The sequence below is a fragment of the Chelmon rostratus genome, chromosome 18 (genome assembly GCF_017976325.1).
Source record: "Chelmon rostratus isolate fCheRos1 chromosome 18, fCheRos1.pri, whole genome shotgun sequence".
In the NCBI taxonomy this organism is placed as follows: domain Eukaryota; kingdom Metazoa; phylum Chordata; class Actinopteri; order Chaetodontiformes; family Chaetodontidae; genus Chelmon; species Chelmon rostratus.
In genome coordinates, this window is record NC_055675.1 from 567,046 (window position 1) to 594,224 (window position 27,179).

Genomic DNA, 27,179 nt, shown 5'->3' on the forward strand with positions numbered 1-27,179 from the left:
CTCACAGAGGGGGACATCCTGGAGCCAACCGAGGATGACGGGGACATTGGTGTGGTTCCACCACGTCCAGTGAGGGGGGCAGCAAGCGGACATGGCCAGCGTGACCGACTGGCGGGGCTGCTCTCTACTCCACGTGTGCAGCCTGTAGCATTGCAGGACCATGATTATCTATAGGCCATGGGGACATGCAGGCCTGGGACACCACTCTGTGTAATATGCCATGTGTCACCATGTGGATTGTTCACAATGTGTCTACCTCATGTGTCCAGCCTTGTGTGTATGAGGTCCTACGTTGTCTAATTCAGTGATGCCACTGCAGTTCATTTGCACATTACCCTGTAGAGGGATATTTATGTTTGTAATGCATGTGGCTGCCTTCAGTTGCCTCAATAAATATCATGCCACTGCATATCCGCCTGTACATGTCCTGTATACAACCATACTGGTATGTGCGTATTATTACATGTAAAGGGGCACACAGGTGAGCTAATAATGTTACCTGTGTATGTGCTATACCACACCTGCCTCTGTGGCCGGTATTCTGTATAAATACATGTGTATGCACTCAGTTTGCTGCAGTACATATTCAGCACCTGCATACAGTCATAGATGACAGCTGTCCTTATACCTTACCTTGAAGGGTCTCACTGTCAACCATGACAGTATGTCGCATATTGTATCAACTGCATGACTAGAACGGTACAGTAGAGGTGTTCACTGGCCAAGATCACATGTAGCATACATATAATTCCAGGTGTTATCACGGTTTGTGACGCAGAGGTTCAATAACACGGAGTCAGGACTTAGATGCCACAACTGAAGGTGTTTATTCATTGGAAACAAAACTGATGATACAAAACTAACTAAACTTATGATTGGACTTACTGTCTGACTAATTCTCTAAATAACTCTAGAAAGTACTTTCTGTCTGTACTACAGTCCAGGCAACGGGCCTGCTCCCTCTCTGCCTCCACTGTGAGGAACGCCATCACAGCGCCCCTCCATGTGCGGGCCCTCTTGGATGGGGGCCTGCCTGAGGTGGACGGCCCATCATCTGCCTGTGTGGTGGTGCCGCCACTTGTGCCAGGCTGTGGGGAGTCTGGGTACCTGTCCTCTACACATGCCTGGCTGCATGTACCGGCCTCAGCTCCAGAGGATGGTGCACCACTGCCACTGGCAGCAACGTCAGAGGAGTCCAACAGAACTGGGGGCTCAATAGAGGGACGCCCCCCAATGGCCTCATGCATCTTTGCAAACCACGGCCATGTGGCTGCCGTGGCCTCCCCCCCGTCTGTCCCTGTCCCCGTTGGTGGATTCTTTAGTTCCTAGGGAATATCAGTGACAGACTTTAGCAGGCACAAACCACTAGAATGTGATGCACTATGTAAAACATCTCCTGTCCCACATGCTCATGCATGTGCACTTTGTCCATATTACATGCAGTGCTCACCTTGTATTTTCTCTTGAGGTTGTCCCACTTCTTGGACACCTGTGAGGGGGTCAGTACGGCCTCCATCCCCATCTGCTTTATGACTTCACTGTGGAGCACATATGACATGTTAATACAGCCCTGTTATGAGCCCAGCCACAGGTTATTTATGATCAGTAGTGGTAGTACAGTAACGTCATTCTGGCTGAACATATTCCGCTGTGGGACTGTATTATTCAACGTGAGTCTGTGTTACTGGCGAGGTTTATTCACACAATTGCCATTTGACTCACGGGGGTTTCACTGAGTGGAGCAAGGTGATGTGTGTTCACGTAATACGTACAGTAATAGTCTGGGCGCACCCTATATGTAGCCGGTATGTGGACAACGGAGGCAGTGCGACGTTGCATTACACACACAGTGCACGTGCGTGAGCTGGTCAGCTATATGGCATTGTGTAACACTGTACCCACCCCCAGGCCTTCTTGGCTGTACGCCTCTTCCCGGTGAAGAGATGGTCATTTGATGACCTGACCCGGATCAGCGTCGCTGTGTCGGCGTCTTTCCCTGTTAATTGAGACACATGTCAGCGCTGTAAGTGAAGGGGAACCTACAAGCCATGTAGCACACTTTTAAACCCAACTAACACACAGAACACTTGACTTGAGGCCGGCGTGTTTCTTTTAAATTTGCGTTTCAGAAAACATATCGTGGTAGCCACGTGTATGCGTGTACTCATCACATCACGGGCTCCACACCTGTCGTTTAACAACTCACGCAGCGCTGTACATTACACACATGCTCGGAGGCTGCTGTTAGTGTGATTACAACCATACCTACGGAGGTTGCGGATGACAAATCATTTATGTTTACCATGGCGGCACACCATATTCATGTCTTATTGCTCTTTGGCGGCCGTACCGTTGAGATACACACATCTACATTATAGCCATTCATTGAGGGATACTTACACTTGTACTGTTTCTCCGCCATCTCGTTCAAATGTGGCAACTGTAGGGGCGGAGTCTTTATACCGTTCGGATCTTTTCATCATTGATCATTTGGAAGGAGAGTCGAAGGAGGAAATTAAGTTCCGCCCTAGCAGAGAGCGAGGAGCCCCAGCCCAGGTTCTCGCCAACTTGAAGGAGTTATATGGTTGTGTTCAATCATATGTCACATTACAACAGGTTTTCTTTTCGCGGCACCAACTTGAAGGTGAGACCTTGCAGGGGCTTTCCTTAGCCCTTATGGCTTTAATGGAGCAGGTGAAGCAGTGTTCACCTGATGGGATGCCTAATGCAGATGCTCTACTTCGTGACAAGTTCACTAAACATGTTCTTGACAGTGCTCTCCGTCTGAAGCTGTGTGTAGTGCATCCCTTCCTTCATCTTCTGGCCTTCAGTACACTCAGCAGCTCCCTCAGCAATAGACTCTGCAAGAAGGAATGCTACCACAGGTCCTTCATTCCAACAGCCTTCAGATTATTCAATTCATATATTTATATTCCCACTGTGACACAAATATGTTTATTGTGTAATAAAGCAAACACTACTCATTGCATTTTTTTTCAAATCCCTGTGCAATTTTTCAATATATTCTGTTGACAATATTTTTTATAGTCTTGTATAAATTGTACATATAAATATATATTTATTTTCCATTGCCTTGCTATTTCTATTGCTGCTGCCTGTAATCCAGAATTCCCTCAGATGGGGATTAATAAAGTTATTATGCCAGTGAACACATCTTCAAAAGTGCTGTGAAATAACTTCTGTTACGATTTGGTGCTATATAATTAAAACTGACTTGTGCACTGCTAGTCAAGCCTGTATTCTGTTGTGGTGCCCCGCAAGCTAAACACTGGCTCTAGAGGGCAGGGTGAGGTGATGGGTCCATTAGAGACCATTGGTTTAAGAGAGACATATAAAAAAACTTGTTTCACTTCAAACATACTTTCAACTTTACAATATGGGTCACAAAGAGCATTAATAAATGGTTGATTAAGTACCATTTAAGATTAATACTTATTCAGCACTCATGCATTTTTCCTAAGGGATACATGTTTTCAACTTAACAGGGGTCACAAGGAGCATTTATGAATAGTTAATTATGACTAACTAATGCTTATTTAATTCCATTCAATTTTATTTATAAAGCACCAAATCACAACAGAAGTTGAAACTAGAGCAGGTACCAAGCTCTTTATCTACAGAGACCCTACAGTTCCCTAATGAGCAAGCACTTTGCGACAGTGGCGAGGAACTTCCTTTTAGCAGGCAGGAAACCTCGAACAGAAGTAGGCTCTGGGTGGGCGGCCATCTGCTTCGACAGGCTTTTACAGTATAACATGCACAATAGCTTAAAGAATGTCAGCATTAAGATAAAGGAACAGGAAAACCTATGCATGAAGACCATGGAATATGTCCACTGCATTCAAACATTACCCAAAGTAAGTCACACATTAGAGGATGGACAAGTAGGTGGGCAATCATTACCCTTAAATAAACATTCATAATGTGTACATCATGGCATTCATGTAATTTAACATTTTTTACCACATACTATATAGCATATGCTAATATTTGTGAGTACCTTTGTTCTGTTACTGGTTTTAGTTAGTGTTCTTCTGTGAATGTGTTGTTTTGTGTGAGGACACTGTCCCTTTAAGAGAAAAGATAAATAGGGAAGTGTAAGCACATGGTGAAGGAGAAGAGTTAATCCAGCAGCCTGTTTGCATCCTGAAACATCTGCCCACATCTTATGCCATCGTCGGTATGTTATCTTTTCAGGTGTTCTTGTGGTCTGTTACAATGTATTGTTTGTCGTTTAAAGATAAGTTTTAAGTGAATGTGATGAACGTTGTTTTTGAAAGATTGTGTGCATGGCGCGACTGCCTGGCTATCTTACAGAACAATTACAGATTAAAAATCACAGTTTGGTTTATTAAATAAATACAAAATAAATAAGTAATAAATAGACAGTTCATATATAATTTGATTTCTGATAGAAACAGTAATTTAATTTCTGTATACAATGGTAAAAACATGTAAAAGAGAATAAGAATTCTAAGCATGTTTCTTTTATTTGTTCTCAGTTTCACACCTTGTCAAGTCAATAAACCTGTGGACCAACACGTCGTTGTCTTCAGAGTTTTGATAAACAGAAGGTGTTTAGCGAACTGCTAAGTTATATTGGGACATATAACAAGGGCAGCACAACCTTAATTAACAAGTACGTCTTTGCTGTTCACTAAACCTGTCTGCTGTCAGCAATAATGAAGCTCTAACAAAAGTTCATACAGGAAGACTACTCTTTTGCATGCTTCGGTCTGTACTTTATTTCTCCTGCCATCCTACCATTCCCTCCTCACAAATGCTCACTCATAATTTCCTTGCTGTTATTTTCTGAGGCAGTCTATTGAGCTGTTCTCATTAGCTAGTCATCTTGCAGCAATCTTTTTACATATAATACTCTCTCTTCCTGTCTGTGTCATTCATGCTGTTGTTATGCATGCTTCTTTCACCGTGCAGATCATTTACGGTGAGTTTACGTTTTGTTTAGCTGCCTAGTCTTGGGGTGTCATCTCATCTCATCATGTCAGACTGAGAAACAGAACTTATTGATGCTGACTTATTTGACTCGACTTCTACCCAATCAGCTGCTTGGCGCATTGCTACTTGTCAGTTCAGAGGTTCTGGATATGTAGGTAATGCTCCTGCTCTGCTCCGGGTCAGGAGCTTTCACAGCTTTATCCCATTCAAAGAGTTCAAAGAGTATTCAAGAGTTTTCCCAGAAGCCAGCCCAACGCCCCTAGCAGTTCCCCCTCTAGAATCTCCAGCCCACTGTTTAATCAGCTTTCCCTGCAGTTATATCAAAAATCTGCCAGGTTTTATATGAGAAAACCGCTTTTATCCTGAAATCCTTTTTTGCCTTTATTTGATAGTAGAGGTGGAGAGAGACAGGAGAGAGTGAGGATGACTTACAGCAGAGGGTTGGAATCAAGCCTGTGCTGGTGTGGTACGGGCGCAGTCTTTTAATCACTTAACCTCCAACTTTTCTGTGTCATGCTCTTGTGCATGTTTAATCTCTGAGCAGATTATGCCATCTTTGTTGAACTGTGGCCTGTTTCATTCTTCTTGATAAGTCAACATTCTTTGGGGGACTTATCAGGATGTGGTGTTTTGGGGGGCTTGCACTCTTTATTGTTTGGGCATTTTTCTGTCCAGCAGCCAGATTAGATGGATCCTTTGGCAGTTCATCATATGTGGGAATGTCAAAGTTTAAGAGGTTTTGTTCTTAAAAAAAAATCTAAAACTGTGTGTCATCATTGGCCACTAGATGGTATCCTTGATGCATTTCAAAATCAGACGCTGTCAACTGTGCCAATGTGCTGCCTTTGCTGCTGACTGCTTGTATAACATTTTTATACAGCAGGCTGAAAGAAGCCTATAGCTGAGTTTGTCTCCCTCTAATTATCTTGCATTACCTTAATGATAATAACTAATCTAAATACTAAACATTCAAGGGGGTTTTATGTAGTATCAGAGTCGTTTTTCCAAATTATGACCTTTTTAATGACTGTTTTTTTGGTGGGTACATCACAGGTGGGCATATTAGAGTTTAAGAGGTTTACTGTCATTGATGAAATATCAAATTTCACAAAATTTAAGATGTGCTATTAGTTACAGTAGCTACTCAATAACACTTTAGCTTTTTCTGTGAAGACAGAGGAATAAGCTTGATTCTAAAAGCATCCCTATGACAACCAAGCGAAAAAAAAAAAAAGAAATCAACAGTAAATCCTCCCTCTTGCTTTCACAGCATAGCATACTAACTTGTAGCTAAAGGTAGCAGCAAAACAAGCTACCTGCCCTAAAAAGCAAAGCAAGCCCATGTTGACAGTTATCTGAAATATTGCCAGCTGTCTGCGTGACCTGTAAAGGCTACACCGAGTCACTCAATTACATTTCATTTTTTCATTTACAAGTAAATTACAAAAAAATGATGCCAACCTTTACTGAAAACCTCATTTCCACTTTAAGTAGATAGAGAGGGTTAGACTAGTGTAGTTACTCAAGAGAGGCATGTCATGGTGAATTTGAAGGAACCAGTAAGTGGCTGGCCCTAACTTTCAGGTTAGTTGCCATGACTGCTGAGTGAGGTTGACAAGTGTTGGGCTAATTGGATTGGGGGTAATATTACATCAAAAGACGTCACTCGCTCCTTTAAAATGGCTGTAATTAGGACATTCTTTAACTCGGACACAAGGGAGATTATGGAGGAGCAGGAATCAGAGGGCATTACTACCACCCAAGTGACAAATGGTTATCCAAGATTTCTGGCAATGTTAAACAAAAAAGGGTTTCACAAACCTCCGTTTGTAGAATTCTTGCTTTTATTGCTGCTTGATCAGAAACTACAGTTAACAATTCTTCAATTCAATAGATAATTTGGCTTTTATTTTTATTTTTTATAGATCTTTTGCAAGTTTGGCCATCATTCTGACTGGTTTTACAAATATTTGGAACTTCTATCAATACTATAAATTATATTCATATGTATGACATTGTTTATTACAAAAATTGCAATTTCAATCACATAAAAAATCATTACTGCAATGAAATTTTGTGGCAAACATAAGACTAGCTAGATGTTTGCTCAACACTGATTGCAGTAGAAAGAAAGCAGTGTTTGAGGTTGAGTAGAGTGTTGTTTTCCTTTAACACTGGCAGTCTAAATTAGGCTTTTCCTTTTTTCTTTTTTTTTCTAAAGCCCACATTTGAAATGGTAATTCTTTAAAGCCATTACGTGTAGAAACACACAAACATTTCTGCCTTACGTGTACAAAAAAGACATTTACATGACAGTTTAAACACACATTACTATTCTGGGCCATACTGTGTGCCCTGTATTGCACTGCACTGCATTGTATTGCTGTCCAGTGAAAACTTCAGACCACAAATTTAGATGATTTTCATTCAGTGATTCTCTATGCATTGAAAGAATTTTATGACCCTATTGTCTTCTGAAACCCATTCCAAAACCTCCTGAATTTAGTTATGGAACAGCTGGAGTTGGAAGCAGCTACCTAAGGCCCTGTGATCATTATCCATTACTACACCTGTGTAACCTGCGCAGGGCCACAGGGGGCTGGAGACTCCAGATCTCAGCTCACTTCGGGCAAGAGTGAGAGCATGAGAACTTGACTGTGAAAATTCATTCTTGAGTAGTATGTAGTATGTGACCACCAGAAGCCTCCCAGTGGGGATCCGTTACATAGGATGAACTGCCAGAGTCTTCGTTTTAAAAGAAATGAGCACTTACCACAAACCATCCAACATTTAAGGTCTCTGCAGGTAAATCCTAAAGACAAGTCCTTTCTCCTCTTCTTCCTCTTCCTCTTGTTCTTGTTCTTATCCAAGGGCATTGTTGGTTACTTTTTGTAAACAAATATTTGTATTCACTGTGTCCACCATTTTTGTAGCTTCCTCTTGGATGTGTGTTGCTTATGGTCTAGCACCTGTTCGCAATAATTTTATCAAGTTCCAACCTCACCTGTGCGCCATTATTGGTGGTGGTAGGGGGGGCTACACACCCACTGCCCAATGTTTGCTGCCCAGAAATGCCCCGACTACAGCAAAATAAGACCAAAATAAGGAAATGCAGGGAGAGGGCAGAGTCTCTGCAGATAAATACATTTTTAACAAACAAGAAACTCAAACAACTACAGACATTTGATGACATGAAATACAGTTATGTCTGTGGATTTGATCTATATTTTAAATATGTCAGTCAAAGCATTCCTGTGTGTATGTGCGTGTGGTTTCAGAGCAGGTAAGAGGCAGCATACTGAACTGTGCTGTGGAGCTGGAACACAGAGTGGTTGGAAAGAACAGACATTTTCCGTTGGATGGAATACTTGGACACTGGTTTTATAGTTGTTGTTCTCTCTCATTACATGATTAATATTGAAGTCTAGCAGGACAAAAAAGACCCTGAAGAAAAAAAAAGCGGCATTACTGCTGACCTCAGCAGATTTGTTTTTTAGCCTAATGAATAAATATGTTTCGGAGTAGGCCAAGCAGGCATTAAACATCTTATGCCAGATCATGAATTTTGCTGCACTTTCAATGTTTGATTAAGTGTAACTCAATAGGTATGCCTCTTTATATTAACTGGTGCTGTATTTCAATTCCCCCCTCCCTCCAAACACAAATTTTTAAATAAATGATCTCACCAGAAAAGTGGTTATTTTTAAGACCATTGTATTGTAGTGCAAAAATAAAGCACACCTCCCCAGTTTTTGCACTTTTTTTCCTCCTTTCTCTTTTGCCTTTCAGGACATTCCTTTTCAAAACATTATAAAACCCATGTTGCTTTGTCTTTGTTTCTCTCTCCTCGCAGGAAGCTCTTTTTTCAGAACGAGCATAAAAATTATCGCTTCTGAGATTAAGAAATAATTTGAAACTATGTACAAGCCAGAATAAATCAAGAGGCACTGCATATGTTTTTGACTGATATGTTTTTGCGATCAGAGAGAGTCCTGGTTAGAAACTCTTCAGATTGAAACAGTAAGGTACCAGAGGCCATAGAGAGCAATGCAAGACTAACTCGAAGACATGGACTGACAACATATCTTATTTGTGTGTGTATGCATGTGTGCATGTATCTTTACAGTATCTTTCTTCATCAGTGTGTATCAATGCATAGAGGGTGTTGTAAACACACTACATAATCATACCATGGCTATCATTAAATTACATTAAATCATTAAGTTAAATGGTTTTACAGTTCAGTTTCAAAAACAGGTAATGTTTTCCAATAATGCAAATTTCTGCTCCTCTATCTCTGGGGCGTGAGGAGGTTGATGCCAGTCTGACTGTTCCACACAGTGGTCCAGAACAAGACAGCTCAACAAATACCACATTAATTGCCATTGCCAAATTTAGTGCAGATGTTCATTGTCATTAAAGGATGTTTGCAAATGACTGCCAACCGGTAGATCTTTCCTCTAGCGTCACCACACAACAACATTTCCACTTGTATGCTAGAAATATTAAAAAAATTCAAGGCACAGATAGAACATGCACTCTTTCAATTATGGACACAAGATGTCCAAATCTTCATAATCTGCTGATTACACTAATGGGCATAATGCCCCGTCCAGATACACAAGGCAAGCTTGACATTTTTGCAATTACTGGTGAGGCTCCTCTTCTTTTGCTCTGAGTGGATTCAAAGAAAAATCTTCTTTCTCCTTTCATCTTCTTCTTTCTTTTTCTCTTCTCAATTTTCTTCTTCATCATCTCTTGTTCTTCTTTTTTCTTCTTCCTCTTCCTCCTCATTCTTCTTCTTCTATTTCTTCTTCCTCCTCATCCTTTTTCGTGTTCTAGCAAAAGGAAAAAGAAGTTAAGCACAAAAAATTGAAATAAAGAATGATGAGGCAATGATTGATATATACAATGGAATTTACTATGTGTATTTATCTTGACAGTGACAGTCAGTGATGAATGTACAGGGTTAGTGACACTGTATGACTAGCTAACTGGTCATAAGGGTAATGGCTTGTGTCTGGTTGTTTTGGCGTTCAGTGATCTATAGCACCTACCAGAGGGGCGAAGTTGGAACAAGTTGTGTCCAGGATGTGAGGGGTCTGCAGTGATGCCTCCTGCCTGTTTCCTCAGTCTGGAGGTGTGTAAGTCCTGAATGGCTGAGGTTGGCACCAGTGATTTTCTCAGCAGTCCTTATAGTCCATTGCAGTCTGTTCATGGCCTGTTTGGTGGTTGACCCAAACCAGATTATGATGGATTGTGCACCTTAGGTCCTGGGAGAGGGAGATACCAGAAACCTGTTGGTTTACAAAGTGGAAACAGTGCTGTTGAGGATTCTAATAGGAGATAGTGTTGAGGGGCTTCTCCTGAAGTCCACTATCATCGCCACAATTTTCAGCTCCAGGTTGTTTTGTCTGTACCAGAAGACTAGCTGTTCAACCTCCTGTATGTATGCAGACTTGTCACCATCTCAGATGAGGCTTCAGGAGTTTAACAGGTGGGTCTCCTGAGCTGCAATTAAAGCTATAGAGGGAGAAGAACGGGGCGGGGGGGGCTCCAGTGCTGGATGTGATTTTCCCCAGCCTCACCTGCTGCTTCATGTTTGTCCTCCACTGAAAGGTGGAGGCTGGCACAGTGCACTGGGTGACTTTCGAGTCTAGGATTTCTAGGATGATGGTGTTGAATGCTGAGCAATATTTCTACAAACAGAATCCTTGCATATGGTGGTGGCCAAGGTGCTGCAGGATGTAGTTCAGTTCCATGTTGACTGCATCCTCCACCGACCTGTTTGCCTGGTAGGCAAAGAGCAGGTCTGCAGTCTCCTCTCCTTTTTGCCTTATTGTGCCTTTGTGTTTCCCTTCCCCTCTGCCTCGTGACCATCTCTCCCCTATCTGTCTTGTGTGTCTGTGTTTAGCTCCAGGGTATGGCCGGCAGGTGTGGTCTGGCCTCCCCCTCTCTTGATCACACCTGTGACCAATTATTCAATCAAGATCCATCTGCTGACACAGTGTAAAAACGCCTGCCTGTCATCCAGTACTCATCAAATCATCCATTCACCTTTGTGGTAACAGTGAGACTCTGGTATTTAGACTAGTTTGCCTTGTCTGCTTCTTGCCTGCCTGAGTCCTGTCTCCTTGTGCCCAGTGCTAAGCCTTGTGCTCCTCAGTCTGTCGTTGTGAGTAACTTGGAACTGGACCCTCACCTGGCCCGTTCACTCTCAGCTGGCACTCCTGACTCCTTTTGAATCTCCTAGACTTGTCTGTTGCACACTGCTGAAAGAATCATTAAACTATTTGCCATTTTACATATCCTCAGTCTGGGTTGGGTCTGTTTATGTCTTCACAAGACAGCTTACAACCTGTTATGGAGTGTTTGAAGCAGTGGTCCCCAAACTACAGCCCGTGGGCTGGATATGGCCCGCCTCCACATTTGGCACGGCCCCCTGAACAATACAACACCCCCCCCCCAAAAAAAAAAAAAAAAAAAAAACCTACAGTCAGTCAGTGGACAAACAATTATTTTTTGTTTAATTCAAAGAAAAGGCTGTTTGTCTCATCTGTCAAAAGACGGTGGTGGTATTCAAAGAATACAATCTGCACCGACACTATGAATTCCGTCACAAAGAGAAGTATGATAGCTTGCAAGGCCAAATGCGAGCAGACAAACTTTCAAAGCTAAAAAGTGGACTGTGAGAGAGGGTGAGAGATTGCTAGCTGCTGAGCTAATGCAAGTGGCAGAACAGACATGCATGTAAACAACAGTGAGAATAGCAAGGAGGTTGCTAAACTGAGATAGCGCTATGTTTGCTTGAGCAGAACTAATGTGAGTTTAAATGTATGGCAGGTATTAACTGCTGTAATAAATGTGAATGTAATGTGCATGAGATCAAAAGGTCAAGAAATAAATGAGTAAATCAACCATAAGGTGTATTAACTGTGAGTGCAGGAGGATTACCAGCTGTGTGGCGGTGCAGCCAACACAATTCATTCAATCAACAAAATTACAACCAAAAACAAAGTACAAGTACATTCGAAAAAAGTTGGGAAGCTGCGTAAGATACTAAATTATTGAACACATTTATCACGCTGACCTCTGCCATGGCTAAACTTTGCAAGGCATCTGATGTCAGATGCTACGAATGATGATGATGCTAGTCACACTTGCAGCTGGTTCTGCAGGTTTGGGTCATTCAGTCTTTCGTGGAACTGAGTCTCAGTCTTAGTTTTCAAAAGAACTGGAAGTAAGTCATTGCTTTGGCGTAGCAAATATGTTCCTTTTCTTTCGTTTACTCTTCATGTCCAGAAACCTCTCACCGAATGCCAGATGTTTTCACAGTCACCAGTATATTCAGATGACATAGCAGGCTTTTGTTTTGCAGAGTAGGAAACTGCAAATAGAGTTGGACAATGTTACCCGTTTCTAGCCACATTTGCATTAGCTACATTATTTCACATTTTAAAAGGAAAGAGCTGAGAAGCTGGCTGACACTTGAGGTTCAGCTCTGAGAGGCACTTGCCCACCATGAATGCAAAATCACACAGCCACTTGCTATCATTGAGTTTGCATGACACGTGTTCCCTTTATCTCCATTAATTCTTCAAGACAACCAGACACTAAACTTGGAACACTTTACTTTGTCTGGCTGAAGCAGCTTCACAGTGGTAACCATGCCTCATAGGCCTAAAATCCAGTGCATATACTACTGGGACAGTGCATGTGTCACAGTGTTATAGGATGATGTGTACTTGTGTGTCTGTGTATGTATATGTGGTTTATGGGTCTGTTCCTCCCCCACCATGTTGCCTATGAGTATGTGCTTGCTGATCAGCTACACCCCTTTAAGAAGTAACACCTGTCCTCACCCATTAGTTTCTTCTGGCACATATGTTGGCCTGCACAGGAGGTGGAAACAGCACAGAGACATGCTGCGAGCAGCATATGGGTGCGTGAGGGGAGTCGAGGAGGAGTGAGACCGATGTAACCCAGCCAAACTGAAAAACCCTTGGTAACTGGAGAATGGCTGCAGAGCAGTGCAGGGGCACACATGACTGAGAGGAAGACCACAAGGAGCAATGACCTGAAGCAACAGAGGCTAGGCAGAAGCAGATCATCATGGGTGTGTGCCCGACAGAGAGACAGGATAAGGAGGCACTGTAGGATCTTTAGAGGGGTCCTCAATTCTATGTGATTTCAGAAGTTACTGTGTTAGCCTTCTTGAATACAGCTCCAACGGGGATACACAAACTCTTATACTGTATATGCTAGGTTCAAACACTCATTTGTTACTGAATTTGGAGTGTTTAATTAAAATCAGGGTTAGGGTCCTCGCTGTTTACTTAATGCACTTCTGAGGAGCATTAGGAATCACTTCCAACTATTCTGCCTCAACTTGACCTTTCTGCACATAGTCTCCCCACTATTCCTAATTCCTGGCCCAGCTTGATCACAGAGAAGGAAAAGAGGCTCTCCCCTGGAACCTGGACTCTGATAAAAATGGATGGTGATCTTACAGAGACTCTTGACCTGGAATATTTTTAGCATTTTTTCATTGTTCTTAATAAACTGAATTTTGTGAAGATATTAGTCTGCATGCTGTTTTGACAGAGTGCCTCCCAGTAGGACAGAAACAGAAAAATACACACTAGGGGTTTCACCCTGTCGCACATAGGTACACATATGTCACAAAAATTAGAAATGTGTAATGTCCAGTTATTTTAAAATCCTCTTTTGCATAGCTGAATTGGGTCTGGGTTATAGAATGGACAATGTTGTGGTTACTTTGGGTGGACATTGTAAAAAGCTGGCATTGTGAAGCTGTTAAAATCCAGGAGATGGTGGCAGTGCAACACTTATGAATGCCAGCCACCATAAAACTCAACAGAAGAAGACAGCATCCACTGCATTTGGTCATCATTTCTGAACTAATTTCTTGCATATCAACATTTTTTTTTGTCTAAAATGCATTTTTGTCCACACATTTGCCTCTATGAAGTAACCTACTCTGAGACATGTCCAGAAACACAACAGGCATTAAGCAGCCACTTTGGCATTCCACCTCCTAAAAAGAAACACCATTTTGTATATATATTCCTAATCGGAAATTGAACGTAAATCTAGAACAAAGATGAAGACTGTACACTACAGAGGACAGTAAATGAGAAGCTAATGGCAGCTAATGATAACAACAACCAAACTTTTCAGACTTGCGCCCTCACCCAACTTGATGTAAAGGAGGTTTTATTCTGTTCCAATTGCTATATTTAATGCAGACCCATATAGGGCTAATAAATTATACAATGCTTGTCTTCTCTGTACCTCTGTAAATGTCTCCACAAAATTGCAATTAATAATTCTTGCCAAGTGGGGACGTACAAAAGTGGTTGGCCTTACACAGGAAACAAAAGGGTTCCTCACGTCCTGTGGGAAAATGTCTTAGATGGCATGTTTATCATAAATTCAGGCACATCTTTACTAGATAGATATTAACATTAAAATGAACCTGCTAAACATTGTAACAAACATGTAACTTGATTTCTATTTAATCCTTTCTATATGTATGTATACCTTAATATTTAAGACTATCCACATGCACACTCACATCAAATAGTGTCAGAAGAAAAACTCTCTACAAAGTAAAGTGGTCAATTACCTTATTGTGGCAGGGTGGCCAGGTCTTTTTTTTCTTCTGAGAGGAGCAGACAACGCCAATAGTTTTAATGGGTTAAATGCAATTGATACCAGGGAAAAGGTCACACAGGTTCAATCAAACAAAAAATTTTTTTTTTTTTTTTTTCAAAAAATTGCTATTGCTGGGGTAAATCAAAAGAAACAAGAATCAAACTATATACACAACCTTAGGAACTAGGGCTGGGGCTTACCAGGGCAGCCAGCAGGGAAAAGGGCTCTACTTACCACTTGAGAAATCAGGGACACAGAGAGTGCACTTCACTGAAAAGAAATACCACCACCAAAGGATCTGGCTGCCATGCGCTGGGGGCCCACAGCTCATGTTCAACACAATAGAAAACAAATCAATGACAAGCCCAGCAACATAAATGTTAAACGTTAATCTAATCAAATATTCAAAGAAAATGCAAATAAAAATGGATAAAATAAACCAAACTCAAATACAAAATGAACACTAAAAGAGATTAACAAAAAACAGTTAACAATATACAAACAGTAAAACAGGCGATGGCCAAAAGAATATTGCCAGGCCTGCTGCAATACAGCAACCAGCCAGGCTGGACTCGGCAGCCTAACAGGCCAAGCCACTGCGTAGTTGTGGTGGCATGGACCACAGCCGATCAGGATAGCTGATCAGAACAGCGTAAGGACACAAAGCACAAAGCACAAATAAAACAAACTAATATAAAAGGTAATTGGTAAAACAGCAAAAACAGCAGCTCTGTTAGGAGTGGCGACCGGCTTTAACAGGGCTGCACACCGAGGCTCGGAGCCAAATGATGAGTTGGCATGGGGGGGACCGGGAGCCGAGATGGGGATGGCTCTACAGCCACACAGAGAGCTAGGATTAAATGAGAAACACAGCCATTATTAGAACTCAATTTACCAAAACAATTGCAGCAGCAACAAAACTGTTGCTTCTCAACTCCACACCCACCTCACCAACAATAGTCTGTATGAGCAATTCCAGTCTGGTTTCTGTCCCCGTCACAGCACAGAAACAGCCCTCATAAAAATCACCAATGACCTCCTCAAGGCATCTGACTCTGGTTTAATTTCCATTCTCATCCTCCTCGATCTGAGTGCGGCCTTCGACACCGTCTTTCACCCCACTCTCCTCAACAGACTCTCCTCCATAGGCATCACCGACACCCCCCTGCACTGGTTTCACTCCTACCTCACAGGCCGCACTCAGTTCATCCAACTCAAATCCTTCACCTCCCAGTCCTCCCCCGTCTCTTCTGGTGTGCCCCAGGGCTCTGTCCTGTGGCCCCCCCTCATCATTTACCTTCTCCCTCGGCAATATCTTCCGCAAATTTAATATCCATTTCCACTGCTTCGCGGATGACACCCAGCTCTATCTTTCCTGTAAACCAACCACTGCTCTCCCACCCTCGTCCCTTACCCTCTGCCTCTCTGAGATAAAATCTTGGTTCACCTCTAACTGTCTCAAACTTAACAGTAACAAAACAGAACTTCTTCTGGTTGGTACAAAAGCATCACTATCCAAAACTGACAGTTTCTTCCTCGATTTTGACAGCTCCACAGTGTCCCCCTCCCCTCAGGTTAAGAGTCTGGGTGTCATGATAGCTCACTATCTTTCCACTCTCACATCAATAACATTACCCGGTCTGCCTATTTCCATTTACGCAACATCAACCGTCTCCGTCCCTCTCTCACCCCTCACACCACTGCTACCCTGGTCCACAGCCTTGTCACTTCCCGCCTTGATTACTGTAATTCACTCCTTTTCGGTGTCCCTCACAAGTCCCTCCATAAACTTCAACTGGTTCAAAACTCTGCAGGCCGCATCATCACCAAGACCCCCTCCTCTCACCATATTACCCCCGTCCTTCAGCAGCTTCATTGGCTCCCGGTTAAATACAGAATCACTTTCAAGATCCAACTGTATACATTTAAGGCTATCCACAACCTCGCCCCAAATATCTCTCTGACCTCCTCTCCATAGCCATCCCCTCTCATTCCCTCAGATCATCCTCCTATCTCCACCTCTCTGTGCCCTCCGCCCGTCTCAGCACCATGGGGAGCAGAGCTTTCAGTCGCTCTGCTCCCCAGCTCTGGAATTCACTACCGCCCGACATCAGAAACATTGATTCACTCCCCACTTTCTTTCTTTCAAACTGAAAACTCATCTGTTCCAGACTGCCTTCTCTCTATAACTTCACTTCTCCTTGTAGCTTGTTTTTACTTGATAGGTTTTAATTATTGTGCTTGTATTTATCTTGTGTTATTTGTGTTTTTACCTGCTCTGTAAAGTGTCCTTGAGTGTTCTGAAAGGCGCTTCTAAATAAAATGTATTATTATAAAACAGACCCACCTCACAGATGGAAAAGCCACCATGATCAGCTGTTCCCACGCAGAGGATGAGTGCCATCACCTGCTGCCAGCCAAACAATGCACCCGATGCAGACACACAACACTAATAAACAGGCTGTGGTCAGACAGTGATCAGACAGACAAGAGGGGCTTGATGCTTACCATTTAAGCAGGTTCGATGTACAAAAATCCAGCCGATGCCAAAAACAGCCCAGTATCCCACACCGCAGCCCCATGCCAGCTGAGCCACGCCACTGCGTGGTTGTGAGTAGTGATGTGGGACAGGTGTGTGCCTGTGCATATATACTCCAAGAGCCACCTACTAATCAAGGCAGCAGCTTGACCCTAGAACAGTTACAATTGTTGCCTTGAGGAGTCAGTATGGTATTAACATTCTCATGTTTCATGACTAAGTAGAGTTGGTTGGACCTTAGGAAGGTTCAAAACAAATGGCAATACAAAAGAGATAACAGGAAATGAGGCCTGTAAATCCTGTGGAGTGGAAATCATCTCTCAAATCCGAGAGCCTGGCAAGAAATCCCTCTACATCAGTCCAGGTCGGGATCCAGATTTCCTGCTGTACCTCCAGCTTGGTGAATGGTATTGGGAACTTAGGACTTTCTTGAGGTTCTAGAAGACGTTTTGTCTCTCATCGAAGAGGCTTATTCGGTTCTAATGTAGGCATTTATCCTTTTGCAGGATCGGTCACACCTTGTTTGAGCCACTGAGGTCACGGCCCCCTATGAAAGAAAAGAAAACAAGGACCACTGCGTCGTCCGGACTGGCCTTGGAAATCGAGGCTGTTTGCCGGTTTGCCTGTCACCCTAGCAGCTGCCAAACTCTCAATCTGCTCAAACGCCACTTCTCTTCTAAACTAATCAGTTCAACAGGACAGGAGAAATGATGCAAATGAAGCATTTGTTGTTGTTGGACAGGTTGCTCTCAGCAGAATGATGAGTAGCTATCAGTCCATGAATAAAGGCATTCCTTGAGTTACAAACAACCCAATATTGACCCCTATTGGCCCGGACAAGCTCCAGTACTGATCCATTTAAAATGGACAACCAGAATACTAATCCCAAAAATAAAGTTAACTTCAGATCAAAATGTGACTGCATTCTGTGTCAGTCACACACTAGCATGCTCAAATCTACAAACAAATCTCACAAACAGGCAGGGAGGTAGCGCAGTCATCCTTGAACTCAAGCCTCATGGGAGTACTTGTACTAGACCAATAGGAGTGAGACCTGATTGGACAGTGGCCTTGGTTTCTAAGCAGTGCCCAGACTGACACTTATGTGTTGTGTTTGGGCTATGCCCCCACTGGAAATATCATTTTTGTAATTCAAAAGTACTGTAAAGAGTTACTTTTCTTGGTAAATAACACCAACATGTAACAAGTTACTTTAAATAGGAGTAATATTGTAATGTCACAAGTTACAACAATGTTTAGCAGGTCCATATTGGGTCATGTGAAACTGTGAGACTCCTTACCAGCTCCAACCATCCTTGTAAACTTGTTAAAGTGTTTGCACACAAAACAAAAAGTCAAAGTCATAAAATGTTAATGTGATTGCTTTAAAACCTGTGTGCCAGCTGCCTTGCACTTTTTATAGTATGCATATTCATTTTGTTTTTGCTAATGCTTTCTGCAATACACCCTGGGAGACAGAGACACAGTGCACAGTTGCTTTCATTTAACAATCCCAGGTGGAAAGGGTTCATTTTTAAACATACAGCTCATCCACTGGACAGGATATCAGTTGTATTTGTGGGCCACAAAAGTGTAGAGATAATATAATGGCTTATAATTTTGTCATGTGTTTGTGTATGCATATGTCTTTTATTGTGTGCATGTACATATGTGTGTGTTTTAGGTTGGGGGCGAGGGGGTGTGTGATGCATGTGTGGGTGAAAGTAGCAGAGCGAAACCATATGGAACCAACCAAAAGTACAATTCTCTCATCTGCCAATTGAAAGTGAGCTCGGTCAGGTGGGGAACTACAAAGCCAGGATATCATTAGTGAACGCTGAAGTCACAGCCATGGTATCAACACTGCATGAAATGAGGTCAGTCCTATAAGCAGGTGGTGAGAGAGGAGTTGGTAATTAAATACAAATAAAACCAGAAAAATATAACCATCAAAGAATGGCTCTTGCAATCTTTCCAATCCTCTTGCTAGAATGAACTTGACAACATTGAACTATCACAGCTACTGTTTTTAATTAGTTATTCTTACAATATCTGGGCATGACTCCTGGGCAGGAGTGGAAGAGCATGAACAGGGCAAACTATGCTGACAGTACAGTACAGTTGCCTAAACAGCAAAATTATATAGTCAGTCATAGATAATGTAGTTAATTGCAAAAAACAAAAAACAAAGCAAACATTATAACAATAAAAATAATAAATAATAATAAAAATGAAGAAAAAAGTCACCTTTTTCCAATTCATGCTGATCTCAGATGGCATGAGCGAAAGGGAGTAGGAAGAAGTGTAAACTTATTAAACCCTAGCCCTTAAGTACGCTTACATTTTTATCAAAAACTCATGACTGAAACATCCTGATTCATCCTCAACCTATACATGATCCATATATTCAGCATATATGTATAACGTGCACAGTATGCAGGCATTGACAGTTACATTATGTGTAGAAAAAAGTGTGATTCACAAAACACACCCAAATACTTATTAGTCCTTACTATATCTCGCATGAATCAATTCTTTATACCTTTTTTAAACTGAATTATGTTAGATATTTGTTTTATCTCTACACACAATTTGTTCCATAGTTTTACCTCACAGATCGTAACACAAAAACTTTTCAATGTAGTGCGCACTTTAAGAATCTTAAAATTTAACCACCCCTTAATTTATAACATCCCTCTCAATCACAAAACAGTTTCTGAACATTACCTGACAGTGAGTTATTTTTTGCTTTACACATTATTTGCATAGTTTTGAACTCAACATTGTCAAAGTATTTTGACATTTTCTTATGCTTGAGGTATGGGGAATATGTATTTCCCCATACCTCCACACAGTAAGTTAAGTAGGGTAACACCAGTGAACTATAAAGAATGTAAAGTGATTTTTGATCCAACATGTCTTTTGTTTTTGCTAGGACTGAGAGGCTTCTGGATATTTTGTTTTGAACATGTCTTATGTGAGGTTTCCAGCAAATTTTGTCATCAATTGTCACTCCGAGGAATTTGATTTGTTTTACCGTCTATATCTACATTTTCCAAATATCATGATTTTTGTTTTACTTAAATTTAATGATAACTTATTTTTATCAAACATGACTTAATTTTACTCAATTCTGAAGTTATCAAATTTGCTGTAAGTCCTCAACAGTTGCTAGAATATTTGTGTCATCAGCAAATAGTATAAATTTCAACAGATCAGACACTTTACATATATCATTGATTTACATTATGAATAGTTTTGGTCCAAGCACTGAACCCTGGGGGACACCACACAGAATATCCAAACACACAGAGTAATGATCTCCCATCTTCACAAATTGTTCCTGTTCTCCAAATAGCTTCTCACACAGTTTAGCACAATTCCTCTGATTACGTACTGTTCCAGTTTATTGATTAATATTTCATGGTTTATGGCATATGTGTCAAACTCAGGCCCGCGGGCCAAATTTGGCCCGCAGTGTGATTATAATTGGCCCGCGAGATCATATCAAATGTGCATTAGAGCTGGCCCGCGGTATATACTGTGCCGCTAATACTACAAATCTCACAATGCTTTGCTAGTATTTTGGCGCGCAGTAAAACCCGGCAAGCGCTCCTTACTTCCGTTCACAGTCATTCATCCATGCCCCGGTCGCATCGGACAAATTAATAATTTCACCCTCCACAAAAATGGCCAAACGAAAGATAGACAACAGGACCTTCCAAGACAGGTGGGAGGCAAATTATTTGTTCACGACTATAAAGGACAAACCTGTTTGTCTTGTGTGCGGAGCTGGCGTGGCTGTAATAAAAGAGTATAACATAAGAAGACACTATGAAACGAAACATTATGAAAAGTACAAGGACCTGGACCTAAAGCAGAAGCTGAAAAAGGTGGAGGAGATGAAAAGAAGTCTGGTTAGCAGGCAGACCTTGTTCACGAAAGCAAAATCAAAAAGTGAAGCTGCTGTAAAGGCCAGCTTTATTGTGGCAGCAGAGATCGCAAAATCAGCCCGGCCCTTCAATGAGGGAGAGTTTGTCAAAAAGTGCATGGTCAAAGTTTGCGACATCGTGTGCCCAGATAAGAAGCAAGAATTTTTGAGCAAGAACGTGAGCCTGAGCAGAAATACCATGGCTGAGCGCGTGTGTGAGCTTTCCACTAATCTACATGAAAAACTAATAAAAAAGGGAAAAGATTTTATTGCATACTCCCTTGCTGTGGATGAGAGCAGCGACACGTCTGATACTGCCCAGCTGTCAATCTTCATCCGTGGAGTAGACTCGAGCCTGTGCGTCACAGAGGAACTTTTAGGATTAAAATCAGTACATGGAACGACCACAGGAAAAGATATCTTTGAAGAAGTATCCAAATGTATAACTGAAATGAGCCTGCCTTGGGATAAACTTGTGGGACTGACGACAGATGGTGCGCCCGCAATGTGCGGTCAAAAGAGTGGATTGGTCGGCAGGATTCAGGAGAAGATGCGGGAGGAAGATGCAGGTAAGCTTACAGTTTATCACTGTATCATTCATCAGGAAGCGCTCTGTGGCAAAGCTCTGCAAATGGAACATGTTATGAGCTCTATAAAAGGAGTAGTCAACTTCATAAGAGCCAAGGGTTTGAATCACCGGCAGTTCAAGTCTTTTCTGGAGGAGTTGGATTCAGAATACAGAGATGTGCCTTATCACACAGAGGTTAGATGGCTAAGCAGAGGGAAAGTACTGAACAGATGTTTTGAGCTGCGCGAGGAAATCTGTCAGTTTATAGAGAACAAAGGGAAGGACACAACAGAGCTGAGAGATGAAAAGTTTCTGTGTGAGCTGGCATTTCTCTCTGACATTGTGAGCCATCTCGATGTGCTTAACCTGCAGCTTCAGGGACGGGGCCACGTCATCACAGACATGTACGCAGCTGTGAAGGCCTTCAAAACTAAGTTGCGTCTGTGGAAGACTCAGATGCTGCAAGGTCATTTTCCGTGCTGCCAAACCATGGCAGCGCAAATTTCTCCTGACGCGCTGCCTAGCGCACAGTTCGCTGAAAAAATCAACGCGCTCAGCGTCGAGTTTTCCCGGCGATTTGCCGACTTCGAGGCTCAGAAAGGGAGATTTGAACTGCTCAGTAACCTGTTTGCGATCGATGTGGAAAGCGCACCAACCAGCCTCCAAATGGAGCTAATTGAACTCCAATGTAATGACATGCTCAAATCAAAATATGACTCTGTTGGTGCTGCGCAGTTTCCATGTTTCCTCCCCGACACAATGCCTCAATTACGCACCCAAGCTGCTCAGATGCTCTCAATGTTCGGCAGCACATATCTTTGTGAGCAACTGTTCTCTATGATGAAGGTGAACAAAACACCTCACAGAAGTCGACTCACTGATGAGCACCTTCACTCCGTCCTGAGGCTTTCCTCAGCTCAGAGCCTGACTCCAGACTTAGACGAACTTGCATCTAAGAAAAGATGCCAGGTATCTGGCTTAGACCAATGTGCAGAGTAAATCAGAGCGTAGCAAACTGAGCTTGAATATATCTGTTTCTTATGCACTTTTTCTACTGCAAGGCATGGTCTGTCAATAGTTGAAATGTTGGATTTTTATTGAATGACATTATTATTTTTGGTTCTGTTGTTGTTGGCTTTGAAAAAGATTTACTTGAAAAAGGAACTTGAAAGGATAAGGGGAGAGACATACTACTTTATTTATTTAAATAAGAAATGAATACCACTGTGTCTTTTATTTCAAATTTAATTTCTCATGTTTTTGTAATATCAAGCTTTGGTTGTTCCAAATTCTGTGTTTAAGCAAAACTAAAGTTTGTTTCCATATGAAAAGGTTAAACATTACATATCAGTTGCAGTTAATTTTTCAATAAATATTGACTTTGGCCCGTAACTTTACTTCTCTGCTTAATTTTGGCCCACTGTGAATTTGAGTTTGACACCCCTGGTTTATGGTATCAAACGCTTTTTTTAAATCAATGAAAACTCCAACTGTGAGTTTTTTACTGTCTGTGGAATTTGTGATTTCTTCAATGAGTTCAGTTAATGCTAGGGATGTTGACCGGTTAGTTCTGAATCCGTATTGACTGTCTGAGAGTAAATTGTGTTTTTCTATAAATTTATCTAATCTGTCATTAAACAGTTTTTCAAGGATTTTGGAGAATTGTGGGAGAAGAGAAACAAGCCTGTAAATGTAAAAAGAGTGGCAAACATCTGCATACTTGGTTGATGATTACATGTGTCTAGGTTGTTTTGGCGTGCTGCTGCGTGAATGAATAATTCGTTTGTCATGTCGTAAGTAGGCAATGCCCCCCTTTTCTCTCGCAGCTCGCAGTTGTGGCATTAGATCCTTCCTTTTCTTTCTCACAGTATCTGTGAAGTCCTCATATTTTTGTTCCTTTGATACTCTTGTTGTGTTGTAGTATGGCAGATCTGTCCTTATAGCTAAGAAATTACACCACAATGGGCCTGGGTCTGTCACCTCCAGGCTTCCCTGTGCGGTGGGCCCTTTCCATCTCAATCCCCAGCTGCATCTGTAGGTTTTCAGATAAAACCTTTCTCACTTTTGCTTGTCTCTAACCAGGTCTCCCCAGGTGATTCCATGATTCCATTAAACACCAGGTTGTTTCTCCTGGACTGTCCCTCAAGATACTCCATTTGTCAGTGACAACCAGCATACATTTAGACAGCAACTTTCCACTTTTAGCCGGTGCTAAAATGTGAAACATCATGTCATGTCAGTTACTAACAAATGCTAACGCCATGATTTTAAAGCCCCTGAAATATAGGTATTACATCATTTGTCAAAAACACTAAATCTCCACTATTCAATGTTTTTCAAATGGCTTATAATTGATAAATATCACCTGACTCTCCACTTCCTTGCAGCACTGCAGAGCTGTTACAGATGGAACAAAAGTTGTCAAATGTCATCTAGTTATAGGTCGGGGCTGTGGCATGAAGAGGGTAGACCCTTGTTTAGATGCAAAGCCTTAGGTTATTCTATTGTCAGACGGTCCTATTAATAAATCGTCACTTTTGGGCAGAAACGTTGTATGTCGAAAACTGCTGCTTTTTTAGGAAATGAAAAAAATGAAGAAAAAAATAACTGAACACTGCATTGTCACACTGTAAACCCAAACAGTACTACTAACTGATAAATATTATTGGTGCAGTAATCAAAACCACTTATGCAGTTAACCCAGCACTAAACTTCTGTGTTCTCTTAACTAGTTATGATGTTTTAATTTTACTTGGGTATATATTTATGAGTAAACATCGGCAATTACATCAGAATTTGTGAGTGTGGGACGCACGCTGCGTCTGACGTCACTAACGTCACTAACGCCTTATGTTTTTAAAAAAAATGGAGTTTTGGCTACTTATCAGCGGGCTGAAGAAAACTTCGCACACAACTTTTTCCACAAGCTTTTTCCACCATTCCTCCTTTAATAAACACACTGGTCTGGTAAGTTATTTGATTTGTTTGAAATTTTATCATATTAATAACAGTTGAGGAGCTTTCTGTTGACAGCAACCACTGTAGAGCTAATTAATTTAAGCTAGCATGGTAAGACGTGGAGGTAACTTTAGCGTTCAGGTTAGTTTATATCGCCATTTATAATATGAAAAGTATGCATGCATGTGATGTCATTTCTTTATTTCTTTATTATATCTTTATTTCTTAATATCAGCTGTCAGCTTTATATATTATAGCGAAGGTGGGGTGTATGATAAAAGTTTAACTTGCATATAAGCTTAAAGATGGGGATCCGGCCCATCACATCATTTTGTGTTGCCTGCGAGAGATGTGTTTCCTTAATGTGATAAATTAATGGGCTCCAGACTGCGACCAAATTGGTCTCATACGTGACCTTTTTCGGGAGCGTGCCAGTTCAATTTTCACGACTCACTGAATTTAGCTTTCTAGTGTGAATGTTTACCTTAATGTCATGACTCAATGTCTTAAGTAATGTTTTACTGTTTGTCGTTAATGGTATTGTAACTGTTCTGTGTGTAATTAATGGCTGCAATTGTGCTGCAATACCAAAATCTAGATAATATTGTAACAGACTGGGAGACATGACTATCACTGGTTTAAACATAGATAGATAGATAGATAGATAGATAGATGGATAGATATCACACAAAAGTAGGTGTGATAAATGTCATATAATAGTGCATGACCGTTGCATAATGCACACTGCTATGCTGCTGGATGTTTTGAAAATCGCTACAACACAGAACCAGACTCACCAGAAATCACCATTTTTGCAGGATCATACTGACTGTCGAGCACCAGTTCCCCTTCTTCAGTAACCTGAGGTATGTTTTTCAGTTGAATCATTGAATTTGTTATTAAAAAATAAATAAGTCTACTTACCTGTTTGGCAAAGCTAATATTTCACCACCACAGTGGATCATCTTGCAAGTTAAAATAATACTAGGCACATTTGAGTACTTTCATGGTAGATGCAGCTCTCACATGATAGTGTAGCTATATTTGTGTTTAAATTAATCATAAGTTGGGACAGAACTTCTAGGAGGAGTTCATTTTGTGAAGCAAATTTACTTCATGAGAAACTACATGTGGAAAACTTTTATTAACACTGTTTGCTTATTTTAAAACGTGTTATTCAAATTTCAGGATGCAGGTGTTTCAGTGGATTGGAGGTGCAGGTTGTGTTCTGCATCCTTAAACACCTGTGCAAAGTTATTCAGACATTATCATTTGCAGCATAGCCTTTATTCAGTCATAATGATGCTGGCAGATCAGATAAAGGAGCAGAAGAACATGCATTTTTTTCATGCTGCACGTGTAAGCAGCCTTTTTCTGAAACATTGCTGTTTACTCATTTGAGAAGTCATTTACGAAACCATGAGATGGTAACATGCCCATTTAAAAACTGTAATTACCGTACAAATGTTTACTCATCATTTAATGCACACAAAAGCAGAAAACATGTAGGTAGTTCAGACTTTGATGATAATGTCATGTCAGCAGAAGATCTGCTGACTTTGTTCATGAAGGACCTGCCCAGTGTGAGAGCACAGACATTTTTGATCGATTTGAGGTTAGTGAATGTGACACTGATGATTTGAGAGCCCAGTTGCACCATAACTTAGCATCATTATTTCTAAAGATGCATACTGTTCTTCACGTATCTGATATGGCAACTCAGGAAATAGTAGAGCATTTGGTTCAACTATTTTCCTTGTCCCAACCCCTCATCAGGAAGACTATTGAAGAAGTTTTACAGAGTCATAATGTTTCTGCTACTGAAACATTTCTAGATGAAGTAGTTGGCGCTGTTAATAACAGTAACATTTTTGCCAGTGCAACAGCTAAAGGGGAGGAGTTGTCCTTGACCAAGAGACGAAAAACTTTTATCGAGAAAATTATCCTGTAGTAAGGCCTGTACAGTAGGTACTAGAGCCAGGGCACACAACAGTGCACATTTTCATCCTTGAGATGATCCAGGAAATGATCAGACACACTGACATTCTTGACAAACTTAAAGAAACAAAGACAGTACAAAATGGTCATTATATGAGCCACAGAGATGGCTCATATTTCCAGGCCAATGAATTATTGTCGTCTTCTTTTGTACATTGATGATCTTGAATTAGCAAATCCACCTGGCACATCAAAGAAAATCCACAAGCTAAGTGCAGCGTACTGGGTACTTGCTGATCTGCCAAGTAAATACAGATCAGCCCTGCATGTTATTCAGCTAGCAGCATTGTGTAAAGTTTGTGACATTCAGAGATTTGGCTATGAAAGACTACTTCGTCCTCTGTTACAAGACCCTTGTACTCTTGAACAAGATGGGGTATTCATTGAGTCTATCGGTAAGACAGTTCGGGGCACTGTTATGTGTGTGGTGTCAGACAATCTGGCAGCCCATGGGTTAGCAGGCTTTACGAAGTCTTTCAAGTCCAAATATTTTTGCAGATTCTGCATAGCTACTCAAGACCAAATGC

The 27,179-nt window shown here is 41.4% G+C and overlaps 1 protein-coding gene and 1 pseudogene across 1 annotated transcript; both read left to right on the forward strand.

Annotated features, from left to right (window-relative positions):
- The first annotated feature begins 10,700 nt into the window (after positions 1-10,700).
- Positions 10,701-16,636, forward strand: LOC121622347 (annotated as a pseudogene).
- Positions 16,637-20,886: 4,250 nt separating this feature from the next.
- Positions 20,887-22,695, forward strand: LOC121622348 (general transcription factor II-I repeat domain-containing protein 2-like). The gene has a single exon (XM_041959302.1). It carries the CDS (start codon positions 20,887-20,889, stop codon positions 22,693-22,695), a length of 1,809 nt encoding a protein of 602 aa, XP_041815236.1.
- The last annotated feature ends 4,484 nt before the right edge of the window (positions 22,696-27,179 follow it).

What these genes read in the sequence shown, in the direction of transcription:
- LOC121622348 (XM_041959302.1), top strand. Translation starts at nt 20,887, where the DNA reads ATGGCCAAACGAAAGATAGACAACAGGACCTTCCAAGACAGGTGGGAG.